The sequence below is a fragment of the Amblyomma maculatum genome, chromosome 8 (assembly GCF_055883805.1).
Source record: "Amblyomma maculatum isolate TAMU_Amacu chromosome 8, ASM5588380v1, whole genome shotgun sequence".
NCBI classification, from domain to species: Eukaryota; Metazoa; Arthropoda; class Arachnida; order Ixodida; family Ixodidae; genus Amblyomma; species Amblyomma maculatum.
Window position 1 is genome coordinate 68,569,490 of NC_139351.1, and position 21,222 is coordinate 68,590,711.

At 44.8% G+C, this 21,222-nt stretch overlaps 1 protein-coding gene across 1 annotated transcript in view; it reads left to right on the forward strand.

Moving 5' to 3' along the window:
* Nucleotides 1-21,222, forward strand: part of Orc1 (origin recognition complex subunit 1) — a 30,231-nt gene that overhangs the window by 5,751 nt on the left and 3,258 nt on the right. Inside the window, exons 5-16 of the mRNA XM_084575784.1 lie at nt 192-460; nt 507-523; nt 1,540-1,818; nt 5,609-5,905; nt 7,439-7,699; nt 10,977-11,175; nt 11,660-11,823; nt 12,312-12,413; nt 14,648-14,819; nt 18,654-18,911; nt 19,339-19,458; nt 20,241-20,419. Coding sequence (XP_084431910.1) covers nt 192-460; nt 507-523; nt 1,540-1,818; nt 5,609-5,905; nt 7,439-7,699; nt 10,977-11,175; nt 11,660-11,823; nt 12,312-12,413; nt 14,648-14,819; nt 18,654-18,911; nt 19,339-19,458; nt 20,241-20,419 — 2,317 coding nt within the window. The remainder of the gene's footprint in view (nt 1-191; nt 461-506; nt 524-1,539; nt 1,819-5,608; nt 5,906-7,438; nt 7,700-10,976; nt 11,176-11,659; nt 11,824-12,311; nt 12,414-14,647; nt 14,820-18,653; nt 18,912-19,338; nt 19,459-20,240; nt 20,420-21,222) is intronic.

A 21,222-nucleotide genomic window follows, 5' to 3' on the forward strand; every position in this document is an offset into this window, starting at 1 on the left:
TGGTGTACATGACATATGTAAACTATGTAGTTATAGTATTTACTTTTCTTGGAATGAGCAGGATCGTTCTGAGGGCTCTCTTTCTGTCGCCTAAGAGTGCCCCTCTGTGATTTCCTTTCCTTAGCTCTATAGCATTCCATAGGTTTTCCACAGTTGTGGTAAATAAGGAGAATTGTGCAAAACGTGCGCAGGCAAACACGGTCACCACATTCAAGATCCAGCTTCATCGGTGCCACGACGACTGTGTGCGTCGGTCACTCTGGAAGGCACGCTGACCGACTTTCCAAGTCCGGTCAAGTCTCAGTCGTCGCCACACAAGGTGCTATTGGTGTCCCCCATCAAGATCCGGCGAGAACACGAGATGTGGAACTGCATGCAGAAGTCGACACCCGCCTCCACTGCCACAAAGAGCCATGAAAGAATGCGGAATCGACGACATGAAAACAGTTTCTGGAAAAAGGTACGGAGGAAACAATTTGTTGTATTTTTATTTTTTTATTCACTAGGACTATCACCGTAGCCTGTTAGGTGCAGTATAGTAAACAGCTTCGGATTGCTTTTGATGGATTTGTGTTTTCTGATGTTTCCTGAGGTCTTTGTGCAAGGATGCACCCCGAACAATGAGTGGTGACACATAGCCTACATTTCAGAGAAATGCAAATTGCCATTCAGACTGAAAGCAACATGGGCAGTTAGCTGCAGCCTCGGATCCATAAATAACTTCTGTCAGCTGTATGCATATCAGCGTTTTTCACCCTCTTTAATATGAATTTTATTCGTTTTGGATGACTCGATTCCCCCCCCTTTTTTTTTTTTTTTCTTGCAATACAGTGCACTTTGTGTCATTCAGATTCTACTGCACCTATGTAAGATGTTCCATTGCCCTTCCTGAAACTGCATACAGAAGTAAATTCATGCATATTGTCAGATGTTGAGGAAGGAATCATGTTGATTCCTCTCTTACACTTTTTTTTTAACACTTATCGTTCATGATGAGTTTTTGCCATCTTTTCGAGCTGTCTGCTCTGTTGAGTTTCAAAGTGCTGGGCCAAATTGAGGAAAGTTTTAGTAGGGACAATGCCCCTGCTTTTTCCTCCACTTCTTTTTATTTATTTTTTTATTTTAGAAAGGTAAGTCCTGTGCATACAGATGATTTGTTTAAATATTTAGCTTTCACATATTCATTCTGTGGCTTAAATAATTAGGTTTACGTTTCTGACAAGGCAAGCAGACTTATGCAGACTTGATAATATGTGCTTCTTTTCTGCACGTACTACACATAGAACAAGAATTCACTAACTGTATTTCACACTTGCGAAATACAGTTTGTCTTACTAAATAACTTTGGCAACATTTTTTTTTTCTTTTTAAGGGCTGTACAGTCAGCTGTGTGCTCGCTCTTCTTAGCATATTTGTTGTGCAGGAAGGGATGAAATCCGTAACTTGGGTTCCTTCTTGGTCGAAAAAGGTTAAGAACTCCGAACAAAGGATTCACAGCCGCATTATTTTATTATTTTTTTTCCTCTGTTTTTCCACCAGTGCCTATGTATCACCAGCAAGGAATCATGACAGGAACCTTTTGCTCAACGCCACGTTCGTGACACCTCCGCCGCCTCAGCAGGAGTCACAAGTAGTGGTAATGCGCCGTCACAAGTGCCACACCGAACCGGCGGGGAGGGCAGCGGCATCACGTGCCGACCGCGTCCTGTCCCTGTCGTCACAGCGACAGCAGGAACAGCCCAGGTACTCTCGCTCGGAGCGTCTGCTGAAAAAGAGCTGGCGGCTCTCCTTTGACTCAGACGACGATGAGGACGCAAGGTCAGGTCTCGTGCGTTTAGCCTAGCTTCACGTGTGCCGTCTGCTTTGGGCTCTCTGTTGGTGCTTGGTGGCGGTATCGTGCACACGTGCAGAGGTGGAAGTTTGCTATGTGTGGTAACAATATGGCGGAGTCAGTGTGTGGAGCTCATTGCAACCTACAGTAAAACTTTTTTAATTCAAAGTAGTCATTGGGATGACAAAAAATGTTCGAATTAACAGACGCAGCATGAATATTGGGCCCAGGCAAACAGATTCCATTTCTAGAACTTGCTGCTCATACCCCCCTCTCCCCCCCCCCCCCCCCCCTCCGGCTTCATTTTGTTTCTTAGTTTCCCGCGAGATGGTGTCATGGTGCATGCGCTACTTGAATGCACAACTTGGCCTATTGCTCACCCTATCAAGGCACCTCCTTGGTTTTCATAATATATTGGGATGTCCATTGCTGGAATGTGATGGCCTATCACCTTCTGCTGTCATTCTGGTTCAATGCTTTCCACTCCTGTATGTTGTGTCTGCAGTTCATTTGCGTTATACTGCTGCAGTGTGATAGCACTTGGAAAAAAAAGGTCGCTGAATGAATGTGACTCATTTCTTAGAGCCGGTTTGGATGAGCACGCGTAGCCATCTCAACAGCTAAAATGTTGTGTGTGAAAAAGTAAGGACCCTCTGTGAAGAGGAAAGACTAAGAATCTCAGAATTGTCTTCGAGGACCAGACTATGAACCCAGTTGGAGAACCTCTGTAGTCATATTCGCACTTTTGAGGCATGTGTTTAGGCAGCTGTAAATGCAGCAGAAAAGATTTCTGGCTTGGAAGGATTTTCCTACCGTTTGAAGACTAATCGGTGTTTTGATGGCATGATATGCATTGCAGTCTTAAAAGGCAACTTTGGGGGTTTCCGAGGTTCACAAATAGCAATCAAACCCTTAGGTTTTATCACCATTCGATCCTCTCCACCAAGTGCGGTACCCATCCAGTAATTCAATTCTGGCTCAAATGGTTTCTAAAGTTTGCCATTTTTATAGCGTCTGTTGAAGTGATTTCTGAAAGCAACACCGTGCTTGTGTTAACACATTAATATTGCGGTATTAGGTGCTCCCAGCATGAAGAACATATTTCGAGTCTTGCAATAAGTCGTTGCAGTTATCTTGTGAATTCATTGGTTATCTTGTGTTGCTATCTATGCCATTCAACGTGCTACAAATGGTTTCTACAACAATTTCTCTGACATCATCACAGTTTCTGTCTTTATTTTATGTTTTTACTGTTCTAAAATGGTTCCTGTCTTTGTTTCATCTTTTTACTGTTCTAAAATGGTTCTCTTACTTGCCGTTCTGAAAAAAAAAGAAAGAAACATTTCTTGTGCTAGAGGCAGGAGACTCCAAGGAATGCAATCTAGTTGTTAGCTGAAAATGTTCAGACCAACTCCAAGAGTTGCCTTTAAAGCATCTAATACCCTCTTTACACGGCCGGCTTAACCACGGTTACGCTTAACCGAGGTTACCGAACTTAACCACGGTTAACCGCCAATCGCGGTTAGCTGTGCTTACACAGCTCGCCGCCGTTCTCGGTTACGGCCGCCATTGCCTATAAAGTACAACCGAAGCGACGCGGTGATCTGCGGAACGAAGCAGCATTTACAAATATTTTATTTATAATGTAGTTTCCGGAGTGCCGTCCGGCAAGGCGTCAACAAAGCGGTGAAGCCCCGCACGGTGGCAGCACCTCGTTGACCATCGTAAACGCCGCCGCGTTGGCCCCTCCTCCCGCAGACCGTTCGCGAACAACACGGCGGTTCGCTAGCGCCGACGTCAGAAACAAAGCGTGCTAAAATTATTGGCATCTGGAATACTGAGCCGAATATCAGAATGGAATCACTCCTGATCACTGACGAGCGGCAAATTGCTGGCAAGACCGATAACCGCGATACTAACAAGTTTCTGTTCAAGACAGCTGCTGCCGGTACATTGCGGCTCACCGCGTTCTACTTATATACTAGCTCTGCGATTAATGTATCGCCAAAGTTTATCGTATCGTTATTTTACGGCGGCAGAATAGGATTCGCAATAAAGATGTTTGATGAGTACACCATTTCGACAGCGTTGGTCAGTTCCAAAGCGCCGATCGCCGCGGCTTCGAAGAGAAATAATTTAGGCCTATCGACGACTAGGGGGTTACGCACCCCGCTGTAGTTCGCAGCGCTCGCTCGCTTCACCGCCGCGGTAAGTGTAACGTACCTCAGCCTGCTCGCAGCATCCCGCACTGCAAGCGTTGCGAACTTGTGCACTTTCATTATAAAGCTAAGACCGCGCATTTTTTGACGTTCCGCGCTCAGCACCAAGCCGCACAAACGATACTGCAAACACAGGACGGGGTTTCAGTACGCAGACGCTTGGCTGTAGGCCGTAACCGAAGACGCCGGGCGGCACAGTAGACACCGGATATTCAATACGGGCAAACGAGTACACTGCTGAAGCAGACACGCTCGTACGTCTCGCGCACTCGAGTGCCGACGAGCAGCTTCCGTGAACAGACGCCGCCATAACCTCGGTTAACGACGCAAACCGAGGTCGCCAAACTCGGTTTGCGATAACCACAGTTAGGGGTGTAACTATGGTTCGGTCTGCCGTGTAAACGGGCTAACCACGGTTTCGCGTAACCGCAGTTACGCTAACCGTGGTTAACTCCGCCCGTGTAAAGAGGGTATAAATCTGTTGCTTAGTGCAAGAAACTCGCAGAAAGGGCACGATGGTTTGGCTTGGTTTGTGGGGCTTAACATCCCAAAGCGACTCGGGCTATAAGAGGCGTCCCAACAGAGGGCTTCGGAAATTTTGACCACCTGAGGTTCTTTAACGCGCGCTAACATCGCACAGCACACGGGCACCTTGATTTTCGCCTCCATTGAAAAGCGGCCACCGTGGCCAGGATTCGATCCCACATCCTAGCTTCGACACAGCACTCGAGCGCTCTAACCACTGACTGAGCCACCATGGTAGGGCGTAAACTGCACAATGGTTAAGATTTCAAATTAGTTTTAATCGTGCACTACAAATTTCAAATATTTACTCTAGAGTTCATTTTGCTTTCGAAGGTAAAGTCAGCAGAACAATTGACCAGTGCCAGATTGTTGGTGAAAAGCCAGGTGTTAGAGACACAACTGCTCCTTACTTTCTGTCTCTGCTAGAATAGGCAAAGAGCCGAACTGGCATTTGGCATTTTATTGTGCTATTTGCTTTAACAGACCAGTTCTCGAAACCGGTTTTAGCAGAACCTTTTAGTTAGTTGCTTGGCATGCTTTTCGGGCACAGGGGACACCTCGGTCCTTGCTTGCCTGTTCTTAGACCTTTCTCTTACGCAACTTATTTGGGAACAAGTCATACTGTAACTGCTCATAGCATACTGTTTCGGCCCACATTTGAGCATCATTAATTGAATTTTAAGATTATTAAATGTACCATTTTTAACGTGGCGGTGTTAAATTCACCATTCTACAGAAAATTAGAGTTGTCATTTTCAAGGCTGTCACTGTTGTGAGGGCAAAATCACTGGCATGCCTCTAACAGGTGGTTAATGACATAACTGTATGCTAATGAGTACTTGTGAGATAACTGAGTCATAGATTAAATGATTAGAGATTAAGCTCTGTGCTCTTTATCAAATGTAAGTTAGACAGGTAGGGATAGAAGCCAATGCACTTGGGGTTCCTGAATGCTCTTTCAAGCCATTAGAGTTGTTTGAATCTAAAGAAAAGAATGAGCCCTTGCCCTAATGTCAATGATGTCTGACTGCAGTGGGACCCAAAAGCAGACGACGCCTCGCAGCAGACGTAAGCTCGACATGACTACAACACCGGACGTGGCCAACGAGGAAGTACGCTCAAACTCCAGCTCCAAAATGTCTGTGTCTAAGAGGAGTCCTTCACCTGAAGACAGTGACGTCGAGGGTGCTGTCACTGGAAAGAGAACTTATTCTTCACGGAGAGCGTCAAAAAACACGTTGGAGCTGTGTGCCAAAACGACCAGGACACCCAGGCAGAAGAGTCGGGCCGTGGCATTTTCCGAGAAGCTGGAAGAGGCACCAAAAGTTGGGTGAGTTCTTCCTGCTGTGCACGTTTCAGTGTTTGCTCGCTTCCTGTCATAGTTTGTCTAGAACTTACTGTTTGTGAATGCACTTTGTCTTCATGTAATGTTTTGATGCATGCCTGCCATTTTTCTAGGTGTGTGCATCTTTGCATGGCGGCTAAGAGCTATAGCATGTCTCAGTTTGGGGGATGGCAAACCAGTTTGGGATCAGAGAAACATCTCACTGTGCAACTGTGAACTGCATTCTCCCTGGCTGGGGCAAATTGTTGGGAGAAATGAAGAAACAAGCGGAATAGGATTTGACGATTAAATAGGATAGAAATAGATCATCATCAGTCCACCCTCACTTTTTAAGGCAGATGCTTCTCCCACAACTCTACCTTCAATTACCTAGGGGGCCTGTGCTAGCTGCATCTACTTGACCCCTGCAAACTTCTTAACCTCATCTGCCTCCTGCTACGCTTGGCTTCCCTTGGGATCCACTCTGTCATCCTCTCCCCGCGCTACATGTCTTGCCCATGTCCATTTCTTGTCCTTGATTTTGATTAGACTGTTATTGACTCGAGTTAGTTCTTTGACCCACTCTGCAATCTACCTATCTTTTAAAATTGATTACACCTACCATTTTCCTTTCCATATCTGTCTGTGTAAGTTGAACCTTTATTTTAGTTGACTCCACATTTCTTCCTCATTGGTGAGTAGAGTTAAATCTCGTTAATACGATATCATCAGCGAATTGCAGATTACTAAGGTATTCTTCATTGATTCTTATGTGTAAACTATTCCTGGTTTACAGGAGGTATTTAGAGACCCAGAATGCGAACAGTTGAATTGAAAAGTGGGTAGGAAGTAGAAAAAAAAAAAGACATTAAAACATAACAGATAAAGAATACAAAAATAGCTAGAAGTACAAAAGAAAGGGAAACAAGCAAATTTTTAATAAGGAAAAGCCGGTCAGCACAATTTCTCTCTTTTGTAAAAATTTCACTATTTTTTTTTTCTTGCATTTAACCCGAGAACTAAAGCAGCTTCTCAGAATCAATGACTTCTTGAATATTTGTTATGCATTGTTTTTGGAAACAGCAAAGGAATAATGAGCTGGTTTAGCAGTTAATAATTTTGCGAGGTGAAGGGCCATATTGTTTTAGGCTATGCTTTCTTATCATAAAAAATTTTATTTTGTTTATTTTTTTTACTCTCATTCTTTCTTTGTTCTTTTTGCTTTTTTTTTCTATTTCCTTTTCATGCTTTTTTCATTCATTATAAAGGAGCAATGAACAAGGGTTGAGGGAGAGCCTCAACTTGCAAACCGAGCCAACGTTTCGACGAGGGAACTTTGTCTTCGTCTGGGCCCACACGAAGACGAGTCCCTTTGTGGAAATGTTGGCTCGGCTTGCGAACCGAGTCTCCCCCCAAACCCATGTTCAGTACTCTTTCATACTGTGCAGCCATTTTCCTCTTATTCTACCCTCTTTCATTCGTAATGTCATCTTTCTTTTTATTCCCTCTTTCTTTCTTTCATTTTCATATTTGGACCAGTTCGTGTGCATCACCAGTGTCAAGGCGTGGCCGAAAGGCGAAGTCCGTGCAAGAGAACTGTCACAAGACTCCGCCTCGTGACAAGACGTGTAACCAGCTGAGCAGGCCTCTGTCTGCTAGGTGTCGCACTGAGCCAAGAATACCCGCTGTGGCTTCCAGCGGTCGTGCACACAACCGACCTGCGTCAACAAGGTCGGGCCGCAAAGTGAAGAGCGTTCGTTACACTGAAGCCTCGGAGTCTGACGACGACGTGTTCTTGAGGTGTGTGTTTACCACCTGTGACCTTTTTCGTTTTCTTTTGCAGGGGGTCATCGCTATATTATTATTTCAGCCACATTAGCTGCTTCAGAGACTGGCTAGACAAGGTTAGGTCGGACAGAAAGAAAACAAACATCACTTTCTGGGATTCAGAGAAAAGTGCTTGCTGCAGCTTCCAAACTAAAAAACAAAAAGACAGTGATTTCTGTTTATTACATTAAAACTGTTAATTCGGATCTCACGGGAGTGAAAAAATGTGTGAGTGATCCGAATGTCGAATTATCGAGTGAGCGACAAAACCTGCATGCGAAATTTTTTTTTATTGCATACCTTTACTTCTTAAAGAAGTCTGTAATGCTCGGTTGCTTTTTCGCGGAAAGCTGGGCAGTGAGGACCAGTTTTCGGACATGGGACAACACTTCCAGGGCAAGCGTGTTGCCAGGAGCATCGTAGCAGAAGCCCTCTAAAACTGCGACAGCCTTCGCGACTTCTCTAGCGGTACAATGGAGTTTATCACACGGGCTGTGTTCATCGAGTGAGCCCTCATCATCGGACGCCTCATTCGCTGCACCGAGGGCATCGCTGATTATTTCATCATCGCTTAACTGGCCTGCGACAACAATGCCATCATCAATGAAAGTGTAGTCTGTGAGATTCACTTCGGTGGGGAGCAGGCCGACGGATGACTCGTCGTCGTCTTCCTCTGCTACTGGTGCTGCAGGCTCCAAGCTTGTGTCAGAGTGCGCAAATACACAGTGCCTAAACAATTGGCAACCACTTCTGCTGGCGTGCGTGCCCACACGTGAGCCAGAATATGTATTGCACTCAGGAACTCAATGATGCACGCCTGCTTCCGGTCCATACAAAGAAGCATACTCTCAAGCACTTGCTTACAATATTTTTTTTGACGCCTTGATGCATAGGTTGAAGGGCGACGGTAGTGTTAGGAGGCAAAAACACGAGCCGGATTGCCTGTAGATTGGAGGCGTTGCAGTGCATGGCACAGCTGTCAACCACGAAAAGCACCTTGCATTTTTTCGCGCTGAAACGTCGGACGAGGTCCTGCAGCCAGGCATGGAATATCTCGGATGTCATCCAAGCTTTATAATTTGCTCGGTACTCCACAGGTAGGTGTTTAAAGGGACACTAAAGAGAAAAATGAACTGGGCTTGCATCGACAGAATGCCAGTTCCTGATTACAAAAAAGCCACTCTTACTGAAAACAGAGCTGTTATAAGGTAGTAAAGAGGAAGAACAGGAATACAGGTATCGCCACCACAGCTGAAACGGCCGAGGCTCGCAACTACAAATTTTGTGACGCGCAAGGGATCCCGGAGGCTGACAAATGCGAATTACGTTGACCGTTTGAATGCGGTGGTCGGTTTTGTCTCGAATATGATACCATGCTTTTATCACGCGTAAACGACGGCGGAAAGACGAATAGACAACATAAATGTTACAAGGCAGATATAAAAATATACCTACTCATTTCGTCCGCTTGTCGGTAAATGCCGCTAGTCTCTCAGCTAACGCGGCGCTACAGGCGTCCACTTCAGTTTCGGTTATGTTCCGGCTCAGGCACTTCATGCGTGCTCAGATAGTTTGGTATGGGCCTGCGGCGCCTGAAATATGAGCTCGAAGCAGCAGATGCGCCTACCCAAAGTGCGTATCGAATGAAGATCATGACTCTACACGCACCTACGAAGTATTCGTCGCTCTCTATGTTCCAGCAATCACGGAGTCTCCTCTCGCGTCATAGTGCACGTCATCCTACCCTACTACATAGTAGGAGAAAACAGTTTGAATTCTACCGGCGGGAACAAAAAAAAACTCAACTTCTTATCGCAATATCTCAGCAATAATTTTTTGCTGCCAGATATGCGGTGACAATGTCACCAAAAGCCGTTTATTAGATTTTGATAGCATATTTGGGTGTCTATAATGTCCCTTTAACATTGTAAAAAGCATCTAGGCTTCAGTCCCGTCCAGGTAGGCGCTTCGTGCCCTTCATTTGCTGCCAGCAATGCGGTCACTCGCTCCTTGCTTCTTTTTTTCGCCACTGCACGCATCCCCTTTGAACGTAATTGTCTTATCTGGGAGCACTTTGAAGAAGAGCCCAGTTTCATCTGCTTTAAAAATGTCGCTCGGGTCGTAGGCTGCCACATGTTCAGTTGGACGTTCTGCCAGTTCTTAACCGCGTTTTCGTTCACTTCACCCCTTTCACCGCACATGGCTTTAAAAACAGGGCCATGTCTGTCTTTAAAATGTGCAAACCAGCCCTTTGAGCCCTTCAATAAATCAACATTCACTCAGAGGGCATAGGTCTCGGCTTGTGCACAGATCAAAAGTCCGCTTAACGGAAGCTTTACATCACGTGCAGTAGCGATCCACCGCAACAATGCGTCCTCCAGGGGTGGGTGAGCTGTGTTTCGGAAGGGCTTCCAACTTGAGTGGAACTTCTTACCTTCAAAAGCTTCCATTATCCTTGCTTCATTCTTGACGTATGTTGACAGTGGGCATCTTTTGACGTCGAATTGACGCATCACCTGTTTTCTGGAAGTGCCATCCTTCGACGCTTTAAAGATCTTCACTTTTGTCGCTAGATCCTTAACCGCGTGCTTTGCGCGTTTTGCCGCCGTCGCTACAGAAAGCAGTAGCACTACCAGAGTCCCCCTGGCACTACGCATTTCACGCACGGACATGACAAAAAGCACCTCGCAGAAAATGCAAAAGGTTGCCGCTCCGACAGGGCGCTATCCAAGCTTCAGATATGCAAGCTTCCAAGCTCTCGTCACTCGAGAAACTAGAGAAATTACAGTAGCGAGCGCCACCTTTTTTATGCCAGCAGAATGCAGTTATGGATGGATAGATGATGGCTGTAGTGACACGTGCTCCCAAAACCCACCTATGATGATAATGATCAGTGTATAGCAGCGCCACCTTCAGTACGTTTCTGAAATAGTGGTTTCCGTTCCTTGGGGAATGATGGCTGTTTTGCTTCATTGGCAGTATCGGCCCGTCTCCAGTGCGAATTAACCTGTGCACTAGCAATTTAGTGCCGAATTAACGACAGTTTGCTACCATAGACCTATGTACATTTTTGAAGGGAGGGAGTGAACAGGCCGATTTATCCAAATTTTCGAATTAACAGGTGCCTAATTTATGAGGTTTTACTGTATCAATAGTTTGGAGCTCCTTGATGCAGTTCTTGCACAGTCCACCTTACAAATGCTTAGTCCATAGACTCTATTTGAGATGACTGCTCTTTCCTTCTCTTCAGTGATAAAGAAGGAAGGCAGACGCCACGAAGCACACGAAAACTCAACCTGGGCGCCAAGCCAAGGAAGTTGGAGCTCAACAGTACTGACACGAGTGATGATGACCAAGACCCTAATTTCGATGAGGTCTTCGAGAATTCTTCCTCATCTGATGGTGAGGATGACTTGGACGACTTCGAAACGCCGAAGAGAACAGGCAAGGTACGTTGTAAGCTGTAATATTTACATAAGAAAATCCCTTGGACTATTTGCTACTAGCATCCACCTCTACGTCAATGTGTTAATTAAGGAACCTTTGATTCTAGTAAGAAGAAGCACTCAGATGAGTTAATTTATATGATGTTATCATATACCATGATACTATACCAGTTATCAATCATGTTGACAAAGCTGCAAACCTTTTTTATTTGACTGGAGAACTTTCGATTTTTGACCAAACTTTACTATTCTCAAAACCAACATCAAGCAAGTTACTCTGTCTACGTACAGCGTCTGTCATACTGTCGATGTCTGTCTGGTCAAGTCACTTATGTCAGCCTTCAGTGTCCATCATTTGCTTGCAGAACAAAAGATATGCATGCCGGTGTGGCACAATCTGCATTAACACAAATGTCGTCTGTCAAAGTCTGTAATGTGCTTACTCTACTTTTTTTTTTGCATGCCTTCTTTTTGAAACTTTGTTCAGAAGCCTTCTTCTGCCCGAACTCCGCGCACGTCTGCAAAGAAATCGTCGGCAGCTGGCACACCCAGAACGCCACGGCGATCCACGCTGAGCCTGACACCGTCTGTGCCAAAGAGAAGACATGCAGTGGAGGGACCGCAAACCCCACTTGACATAGCCAAGTCACGGTGAGGCCACCAGACGTTGCTCAAACAGAGTTGTCTGCATAGCATGGAATAATAAAAGCACAGCTGTTACTGTAACTTCTTTGCTATCACTGCCATGCGGTTACACACGGGGAAGGGTGAAGAAAAGGTGTGTGAGGTTTCTTGTTTTGCCTCCAAATGGGGCAAGACACAACTGCTACTTTCTGCGCTGTTGTACAGCTTACTGTTTTCAATTGATTTTTGTACACATCTTTGAGATTCCTTTTCCCTTGAGCCAGTCTGCCAGAAACAGCCTCTGTTTGCTTACTTTCATTTCCGTTTGTGGCAGTGAAAGTACATGTTGACACTCCTTTTTCGTGAAGAGTGTCCTTTAATCAATGCTGGGCAAAGTGGAGACATGGATTGAGGCCTTCAGGAACCGAAATTTTCACACTGTTATTGCTGCTTATCACTGTTGTCGATTTTCTGTTTTCTTCTTTGTTTTCACCTCTCGAAATGAACTCACGCAGGCTACACGTCTCGGCCGTGCCGACGTGCCTGCCCTGCCGAGAGCAGGAGTTTGCGGACATCTACTCCTTTGTGGAGGGAAAGCTTCAGGATGGCACGGGAGGGTGAGACATATCTCCATATCTCTCTTATCTCTCCTTCACTGTCTGCAATTTCTTAATATATTCAGAAATATTGAGAAAAATGGCTTGTGTTGCTTTCTGTCTACTTCATCTGTTTTCTGAATTCATGGTGCCTTTTTGTTTTTGTTTTTAGTCAAAAAGAAGCAACTTACCTGTCAGACGCGAAGGTTGTCTTTTTGTTGAGATTTCTGCACGACAAACTTTTGCAATGACGCATGCTTAATGGGAGGCATGGGCCAGACTCTTGCACCAGAAACCATGTTGGACAGCCTTTCTTTATCTTTTATTCCATAACAGTGTCAAGCTTGTACGATAGAACCCTGCTATGGCAAACATGCGTACAATGGAAAAGATGGGTACGGTAAAGGGAAACTGCGGCTCAGTTAGCCATCCATACATAGCTGTACATTTTTCTTCTGAGAGAGGGGGTTTTGCCACACTTCATTTTGTTGTGTGTGTTTCTTAAATTGTGCCTTTAAAATGGCACCGAGCCTGCAGAAGATGATGTTCTTTGTTGCACAGATGTTTTGTTTCTTATGGACTCTGTTTCTTATGGACTCAAACTCCATCATCACATTCATTTACTCGTTATAGTAAATGTGCGAATATGGTACTTCCATAAGGCATTCGAAACTGAAAATGCAATGACATAATATGTAACTGTTGGAAAAAAACAGTGAGTGGGGCATATTGGAAGGAGTAGTGCACCATGAAACGTATTCCTAAATGTTTCCTTATATACCAGCACTTTGTGAAATCTCGTTACAAGAGACATGGTTACAAGAGACACTCTGTTATAAGAGACACTTGAAAATGGTTTGGTTGGTTTTCCAATGTTTGCCATGTTAACAACATTGCATACAAGAGACATGGTTAAAGAGACACTCGGTTACTAAGGACAACGTTTTCAGACCCCTGGAGTAAATTCTTCACCATTTAGAAGAGACACCAATAACCCAGATACGCTCATGCAACGCAGCTGACTCCTACCAACTCGTATGTGCTGTAGTTTAGATTCCCTTAATGAAATTTTGTTCTATATCAGTGTCCTGTTTTGTTGCAATATGTCAGGAACCAAGAAGGAGTGCCTCCTTTTGACTGGGAAGTCAAAACGTCCCTGTTGTTTCAGTCACACAGGAATGTGATGACAGGGGCTGAAACAATAAGGACATTTTGACTTCCCAGTCAGGAGGAGAAACCCCTTGGTTCCTGACATATTGCAACAAAACAGGACACTGACATGGAACAGAATTTAAATAAGGAATCTAAACTGCCACACATACGAGTTGATATAAATTTTTGGTTACAAGAGACACCTTTTTGGGGTCCCTTGAGTGTCTCTTGTAACGAGGTTTAACTGAACTGTCAGACGCATCCTCAGAGCCATAACCAACAACTAAAATAAAAAAAGACATTGATATAGCGAAGATTTTTGCTGGTACAAATTACTGTGTTATTGGGGGAAGGGAGGGGGGGGGGGGGCTGTTATTTTAATGATTGTGAATAAAAAAATTTTAAGCATTATTTCTCCTGATCAGCAAACAAGATAAATAGAATCCCTAACATGTTCCATATATCAATCCTTGGCAATAAATTTGGAACACAGTGTACGTTAGTTAGCATTGCAAACATCTGGCAGTTTCTAATATGTGAGCGAGCAGCAAAATATATGACGCTATACTCAGTGACAAACTGGATTCCAAGGGAAGAAAAGCGTAGCAGGGGGCGGCAGAAAGTTAGGTGGGTGGATAAGATTAAGAAGCTCGCAGGGGTCAAGTGGATGCAGCTAGCACAGAACAGGGTTCATTGGAGAAATATGGCAGAGGCCTTCACCCTGCAGTGGGTATAGTCAGGCTGATGATGATGATGATGACTCAGTGAGAATCTTTTTGTTTGAATTTCTGGAAGTATTTGTCGCAAGCAAATAATGTGTTCGGAACCAGTGAATAATGTCTGTTTTCGTAGTTCTCTCTTTCTTTTTATTTGTAATCTCCTAGTGTATTTGTAAATGGGGCAATTTTGAAAATGAATTAACCTGCCTTGAACTTTTTTTTAATGTGTCAAAACCAAAAGTTATCTCTAACATATGCTTCAAATTTGATTAATGCAAATTAATATTTGCCTTGAACAAAAAAAAGCTATTCTCACATGCCTCCTGAAGCCGTCAATGTAGCCAAAAACGTGTCCACAAGCTGTCACTTGCTACCTCTTTGCAGCTGCATGTACATATCTGGTGTCCCGGGTACGGGCAAGACGGCTACGGTTCACGACGTCCTCCGTGTGCTCCAAGAGTCAGTCGATGGTGGATACACGCAGCCCTTCAAGTTCATCGAGGTCAACGGCATGAAGCTGACCAGTCCTGCGCAATGCTACAGCCATATCTTCAGGGTGAGCCCGAAGAGCACGCAGTTTGTCCCCAATGGAATAGGCCGAGAAATTAAATGCGAGCATTTTCGCCATAGGTAACCGTTTTCGCAAGTAAACTGTGATGATGTCAACCACTTTCATTGCACACACGACTGCAGTTTGTAATGGGCAAGTAATGGTCCTGAATAGCTCTGACGCAGTTACACATTACTATTCGTTCAAGTGCAGCGATACAGAGGAAAGCTGTACATCTTTCACAGAAAGTTTGAGTTGAAGAAAAATTTATCCTGATCATAAGTTTGAACCCAGGCCGACCTCCACCTGTCTAGGGAAGTTGCACTACAAACTAAGCGAGCCGGGGTGGTTAGCAGATTGTCACACGAAGTTCAATTGGTCTGTTCAAAGCACAAAGCAGGAACGACATTAGCTCAATATGTTTAGTGAAATCCCCTGACCTGTTAGCAAATCAGGGTGGCTAGCAGATTGTCATGCGATGCTCAATTGGTCAGTTGAAAGTAGGGACGATGTTAATTCAGTATGGTTAGTGGAATCCCCTGACCTAAAGTAAATTTTAATTTTGGCATTCGCTCGAGCATGACAATATTGCTACAAAGGAAAGCTATACAGCTTTCACAGAGCAACTACCCCAGAGGGACAATGGCCCTGGTTTTTACTCTGGTCCAAGACCGATTTTTACTTCAACTACGAAGTTTCTACTGGATCATAATATAGTAGCTTTCTTTGTAGCCATTTTGTAGTGCTCTTCAGTGGCTGCATTGACCAATTGCTCCCTTCTTAAAAGTTTACTCTGCATTGGAGGAGCTTCCTAAACATTGCGCTGTTGTGAATACTACAGTTCAGTGAAAACTACTGCATTTGCATAGATATGAGATAAGCTTTTTTTTTTTCTTAGTTCGTCGGTTTCGGGGTGCGTGTTGCTTTATACCACTGCAGACTGAGTAATCACAGCCCAGCCTTTATAATGACTTCACGACTTTGTTGGGGAAGTGCGCGGGCCAGAAGCCACCAACCACCATCAAGATAGCTGGATACCATGCCACACTTCGTCCTTGTCTCTGTATCTTGATCGTTAGGCGTGGCAGCACGAACACAACATAGTATTATTTTCTCTCGCGTCTCCTCAAGATGGCTACACTGGGTTCAGCATTTGACTTGCACACACGACTGACTTGCGGGCTGCTATGAGAAGCCAACTCGACGACAGCCTGTGCAGAGCACACGAGCACAGCAGTGACCCTCTAGCGCATGCGAGACAGCATGCATTAATGCACAGGAGGCTTCACTACGACAGATAATGTCATCTGCGTTTCTAACCTCTTGCCTGTCAAATATTATCAACGTATTCATTGCTTCTGTATTTTTGCATGGCGTTCTCATTTTTCTACAAGCCCTTAGCTGCACAATAGATGAACTTGAAGGAATTAGGAAATTTGTTTGTCCTATCAGACGTTTGTCTTAACAGACATAATACTACTGGCATGGGATGTACCGTTATGTTCGTCGGTTCGTCCAGTCCTGCCAAGAGTGTCAGCGCCGAAAACACCCACCTCGCCAGCCCGCCGCTCCTCTGCAGCCGCTGACCTGCCCAGCTCAGCCCTTCGAGCGCATTGGAATCGACCTGTACGGCCCGCTTCCTAGCACATCAACAGGCAATCGCTGGATCATTGTTGCAATTGATCATCTCACACGCTACGCCGAAACGGCGTCTTTGCCATCAGCTACAGCCCAAGACATTGCCTCCTTCATCCTCCATCACATCATTCTTTGCCACGGGGCTCCCAAAGAATTGCTGAGTGACAGAAGTCCCGCCTTCCTCTCTGAAGTTGTCGAAGCTGTTCTTAGAGAATGCAAAATCGTTCATCGCGCCACCTCCGCGTACCATCCGCAAACAAATGGAATGGTTGAGTGTTTTAACCGCACCATGGGCAACATGCTGGCAATGTATGTCGCTTCCGACCACTACAACTGCGACCGCGTTCTTCCATTCGTTACATTCGCTTATAACTCTGCCAATCAAGCAACCACAGGATTCTCGCCATACTTCCTTCTCTACGGTCGTGAGCCCTCTTGTACCATGGACACCATTCTCCCTTACCGACCGGATTCTTCCGAATTCACGACTGTTTCACAAGCTGCAACTTATGCCGAAAAATGCCGCCAGCTTGCCCGGTCCTTCACTTCTCACGTCCAGCAACAGCAGAAAACCACCCGAGATCAATCTGCACTTCTTCCTACTTACCGTACAGACTTTTTGGTCTGGCTATGGGTGCCTTCCTCCAGTCCCGGCCTTTCATCCAAACTTCTGAGCAAGTATCAGGGCCCCTACCGTATTGTCAAGCAAACATCCCCCGTCAACTACCTCATCGAACCCCTTACGCCATCCACTGACCACCGTCGCCGCAATCGTGAAATAGTACACAGTAACCGCCTGAAGCCTTACTAACGACCCTGCCATCGTCGCATCGCCATAATCCGCCAGGATGGCGTCTTTTCGCCCGGGGGAAGTTGTAAAACAGGTATTGGGTTCTGATATGTTCAGTGCCTGATGCTTTGAAGAGAACGACAACCATGTTCAACGCACATGACGGTCAGGAAAGAAAACGACAACGAAGCTCTCTCTCCGACGCTCGGGCGTGCGCTTACAGAAGTGCTACGACTGATCGCAGAACGTTCCAATTACTGTTGACGGCGTAGCGCCCTGTTTAAGGACTCCTATTACAATAATAATAATTGGTTCACAGGAAAGGAAGGGCGCATTATCTGTCCCACTTCCATAAGGGAAGGGAGGAAGGTGAGCGAGAAAGTGAAAAGAGAGTAAGAGGCATCGTATGGAGGGCTCCAGAGTTATTTCTACCACCTGGGGATCTTTAATGCGCACTGACATCGCACGGATGCCTCTCTGTTTTCTATTTGAAAGTGGTATTGGTCTAGTCTTCATTATTACTGTTGTTTTTTTCTCTGCATCCCACAGTAGTTACTGTTCCTGTGCACAGTTTTGAGCGAAAGCACAGAGAAGCCATCTTGTTGGGGTCTGTTTTTTTTTTCGTGTAAAAGCATTTTATATATATTTTTTTTTTCTTTTTTATACAGCGAAAGTAATAGGGTTTCTCCGCTAGATAGCACCCCTGTTGTTTTTATGTGATTTTCAATGGCAAATTAAGACTGCAAAGCCTGTTTTTTTTTTATATATTGTAGTGCTCGATCTGTACTATATGAGGCTAAGTCTTTTCATCTTCACCACAATCTCGTGGCATATTTTGGCCAGTGTTCTGTCCCTTTAATCGCTTCAACAAGCTGTATCTGCCTTATGTTCGTAACATCAGTATATTTTCATTTCCCTGAGGTCTCTTCTCTAGCTTACTTCTCGCATCAAATTGAGGATCATGTTATAGAGATGCAAAATACGGTAACCTGCAGTTTGCCAGTAGTTGAAGTTTTGACCACGCTTGTGGCCCAATGCTTTGAGTGCCTGCCTTGCACGCAAGGCATTGTAGGCAGAACAAGGTTCCCAGTGCTGCCAGCTACTGCTAACCTGTCTTTCGATGGGTACGCACTTTTCCTTCTCCTGGGGCTCAGTTTCTTTGAGGCAAAATTCGTTGGAAATAAACGTGTGATCTCATTTCAAGCAAAGCAAACAGAGGTTACTTTCTGACGCCCTTCGTTAAAGCCATTAAATCATCATTGTAGAGCTGTAAGTCTTCTACTATAGTAACATCTTAAACATCAACAGAGCATAAAGCTAAGAACGTAGGAGCCAGCATAGTATTAGTCCACTTGTGTGTTCACAATCTGTGCACTCATGAAGATCCACTGTGCCTGTTTTTATCCCGTTAGGCTCTAACCGGGGAGAACGCTACTGCAGAGCAAGCAGCCGACTTGTTGAGTAAGCGCTTTGAGCGACCGGGTCCCCGACACGAGCCAGTTGTTCTTCTCGTGGACGAGCTTGACCTGCTGTGGACGCGTAAGCAGCAGGTTTTGTACAACCTGTTCGACTGGCCCACCAATCCCAATTCCAAGCTCATCGTCCTCACCATCGCCAACACCATGGACCTGCCTGAGCGACTCATGTCCAATCGCGTCACAAGTCGGCTGGTGAGTATTGATCTTAGGCTTTCTCCTTTCGGTTTGCTTTTGGTTGCCACAGGGCATGCCTGTTTAATGAATCTAATTGGTCGATGAAATAAAAAATTTTCTTGTTTCAATTTGAAGTGGTTTTGGGCTCAAATGTGGTGATGAAGAACAGCAGGGGATGAGAGGGGAGCAGTGTTATGATGGTTAAGTCACCTGTCACCTGTCCTTTATTTGAGGACTGTTTACTAAAGACAGAGTCTAAAGCTGTTCTTTGAAGTTACCACTGACTGGAGGACCTTTCTCATTCTGTGGGCAATTCGTAGCTGATGTCTAAGAGCATTTAATACTGGCAGTTGGTGCTTCTTACAAACAGAACTCTGTCTGTCTCTTTCCGACCTGTGCCACTCACTTAATTTGTTATTTGTCTTCCTTTTTTGTTATGCTTCAGGGTCTGACCAGGATGACCTTTCACCCCTACAACCACAAGCAGCTGCAGGAGATTGTGCTTTCTCGCATGCAGGGCCTGGAGGCCTTCGACCCTGACGCTGTACAGCTGGTCGCAAGGAAGGTAACGACGACACCATTTCAGTCTCGCTCATGGAACAACTCCCATGCACTTTTTTTGTTTGCATGTTGCAGTGGTTGCCTATGTTCTAGCATTTTAGGTCAGAGCAATGTGGAGATTTATTGAAGAGCTATTGCAAACAATGCATTTTGTTATACCTAAAAACAATTTATCTGGCTGCACACTAGTGCAATGTAAATTTAGTGATTTATCTATATTGATGGATTGTTAAATTTTAGGATCGCTTTTGCATTTATTTCTCTGGCGTGGTTAAATGAAGCTTCATTGATGCGGAAGTGTTGAGGGTATTGCAGTCCGTGAGGCAATGTGTGTGAAATACGGATACTGTAGAACCCTGCTGTTACATTCCCATTTGCTCCTTGTTTGGGTACTGTGTTATTTTTGTTTTTTCGTTCTTTTTTTCACAGTCCCACGAAAAATGTGGCAAAGAGGCTCTACTATAATTATCATTTTGCATTGCTGACAGGAACATTAAGATAAGCACTGTTGCTTTGCAGAAAATTATTGATATGTACTGAGTAGCAGAAGAAAATAGATTTGCTCTAAAACTTAGGTTATGCATTCCTAGAAAGAAAACAGTGAAATCTGAGTATGTGTCTTCTGTATGTCAATGAATTACTGAATAGAGTTGAAATAATCGAGGTTTTAATTGATCATATGCCTGTTTCATTTGTTGGTTGGATGCTTGCAGTGCCTCCAAACTTCAGATTAAGTCAAAACTGACTGACAGCTACAGTAGTGTTCATTCCACTGTTGAAATGCAGGTTGCAGCGGTGTCCGGAGATGCTCGACGTGCTCTGGATGTCTGCCGGCGTGCCGCCGAGATTGCGGAGCTGTCTGTGCACGACAGCCCCAAGAAGTCGTCGAGGCACGTTGTTGGCATGTCGCACGTCGACCGTGCCATCCAGGAAATGTTTTCGTCGCCAAAGATCCTTGCCATGCGGTGAGCTCCTGCACGATGCCCGATTTGGTTTTTCCATAGCTGTGCTTTCTCTCCATGGCAAAGTGCCAATATGAGGGATGATTGAATGTTGCATCTGAAGCTTGTTAATTGAAACTTGAGATATACAATTTCCTGCACAAGCAGTATTCAATATAGTGTGGCTCTATTGTTCACATGCACCTTTTCTTGGACCTGCTTACCTAGCCCTGGAATTTGCAAATGCTTCTTTAAAGAGCTTCAGTTATGAAATTTGCATTTCTTACCAGTATTTCATCTTAACAGAAGTGTGCTTATAAAATATATTATATATATATGTGCTGCATGAAAGCAATTAATGAAATGACCTTCCAGAGAGAGGATAATGCACGATGTAAGTGACCGCAAACAAGAAAACCAGCTCGTGTTGTCCTACTTAAAAATAACATTGGTACGGTTTTCCTTTTTGTTGTCTGAGCTTTCTCACTGTAGTATTCCAAAGTGGCTACTAGTTTTGTGATTCTACTTTTGTACTGGTTCTTCTATCTCCCCCCTGCTTTGAGCACTTCAAAGGCGCCCAGCAACACAGCCATGCATCTCTCTCCCTCCTATCTCACTCCTCCTGCCCACTTTTCACATTGTTCGTCTAATCGGAGAATTCATCTGAACCGAGTTCATCTTAAAGGGCATCTTCCAGAGGCCCAGTTTGAGAACCACCGGCATTAGCTGTAATGCCTAAGTTACTTTAGGGAACAACGATGATCTTGATCAGAGCAAAATTCTTCCTTTGCAGCTGCGTGGCAATTGTAGTGTGGTGGCTTTGTGTC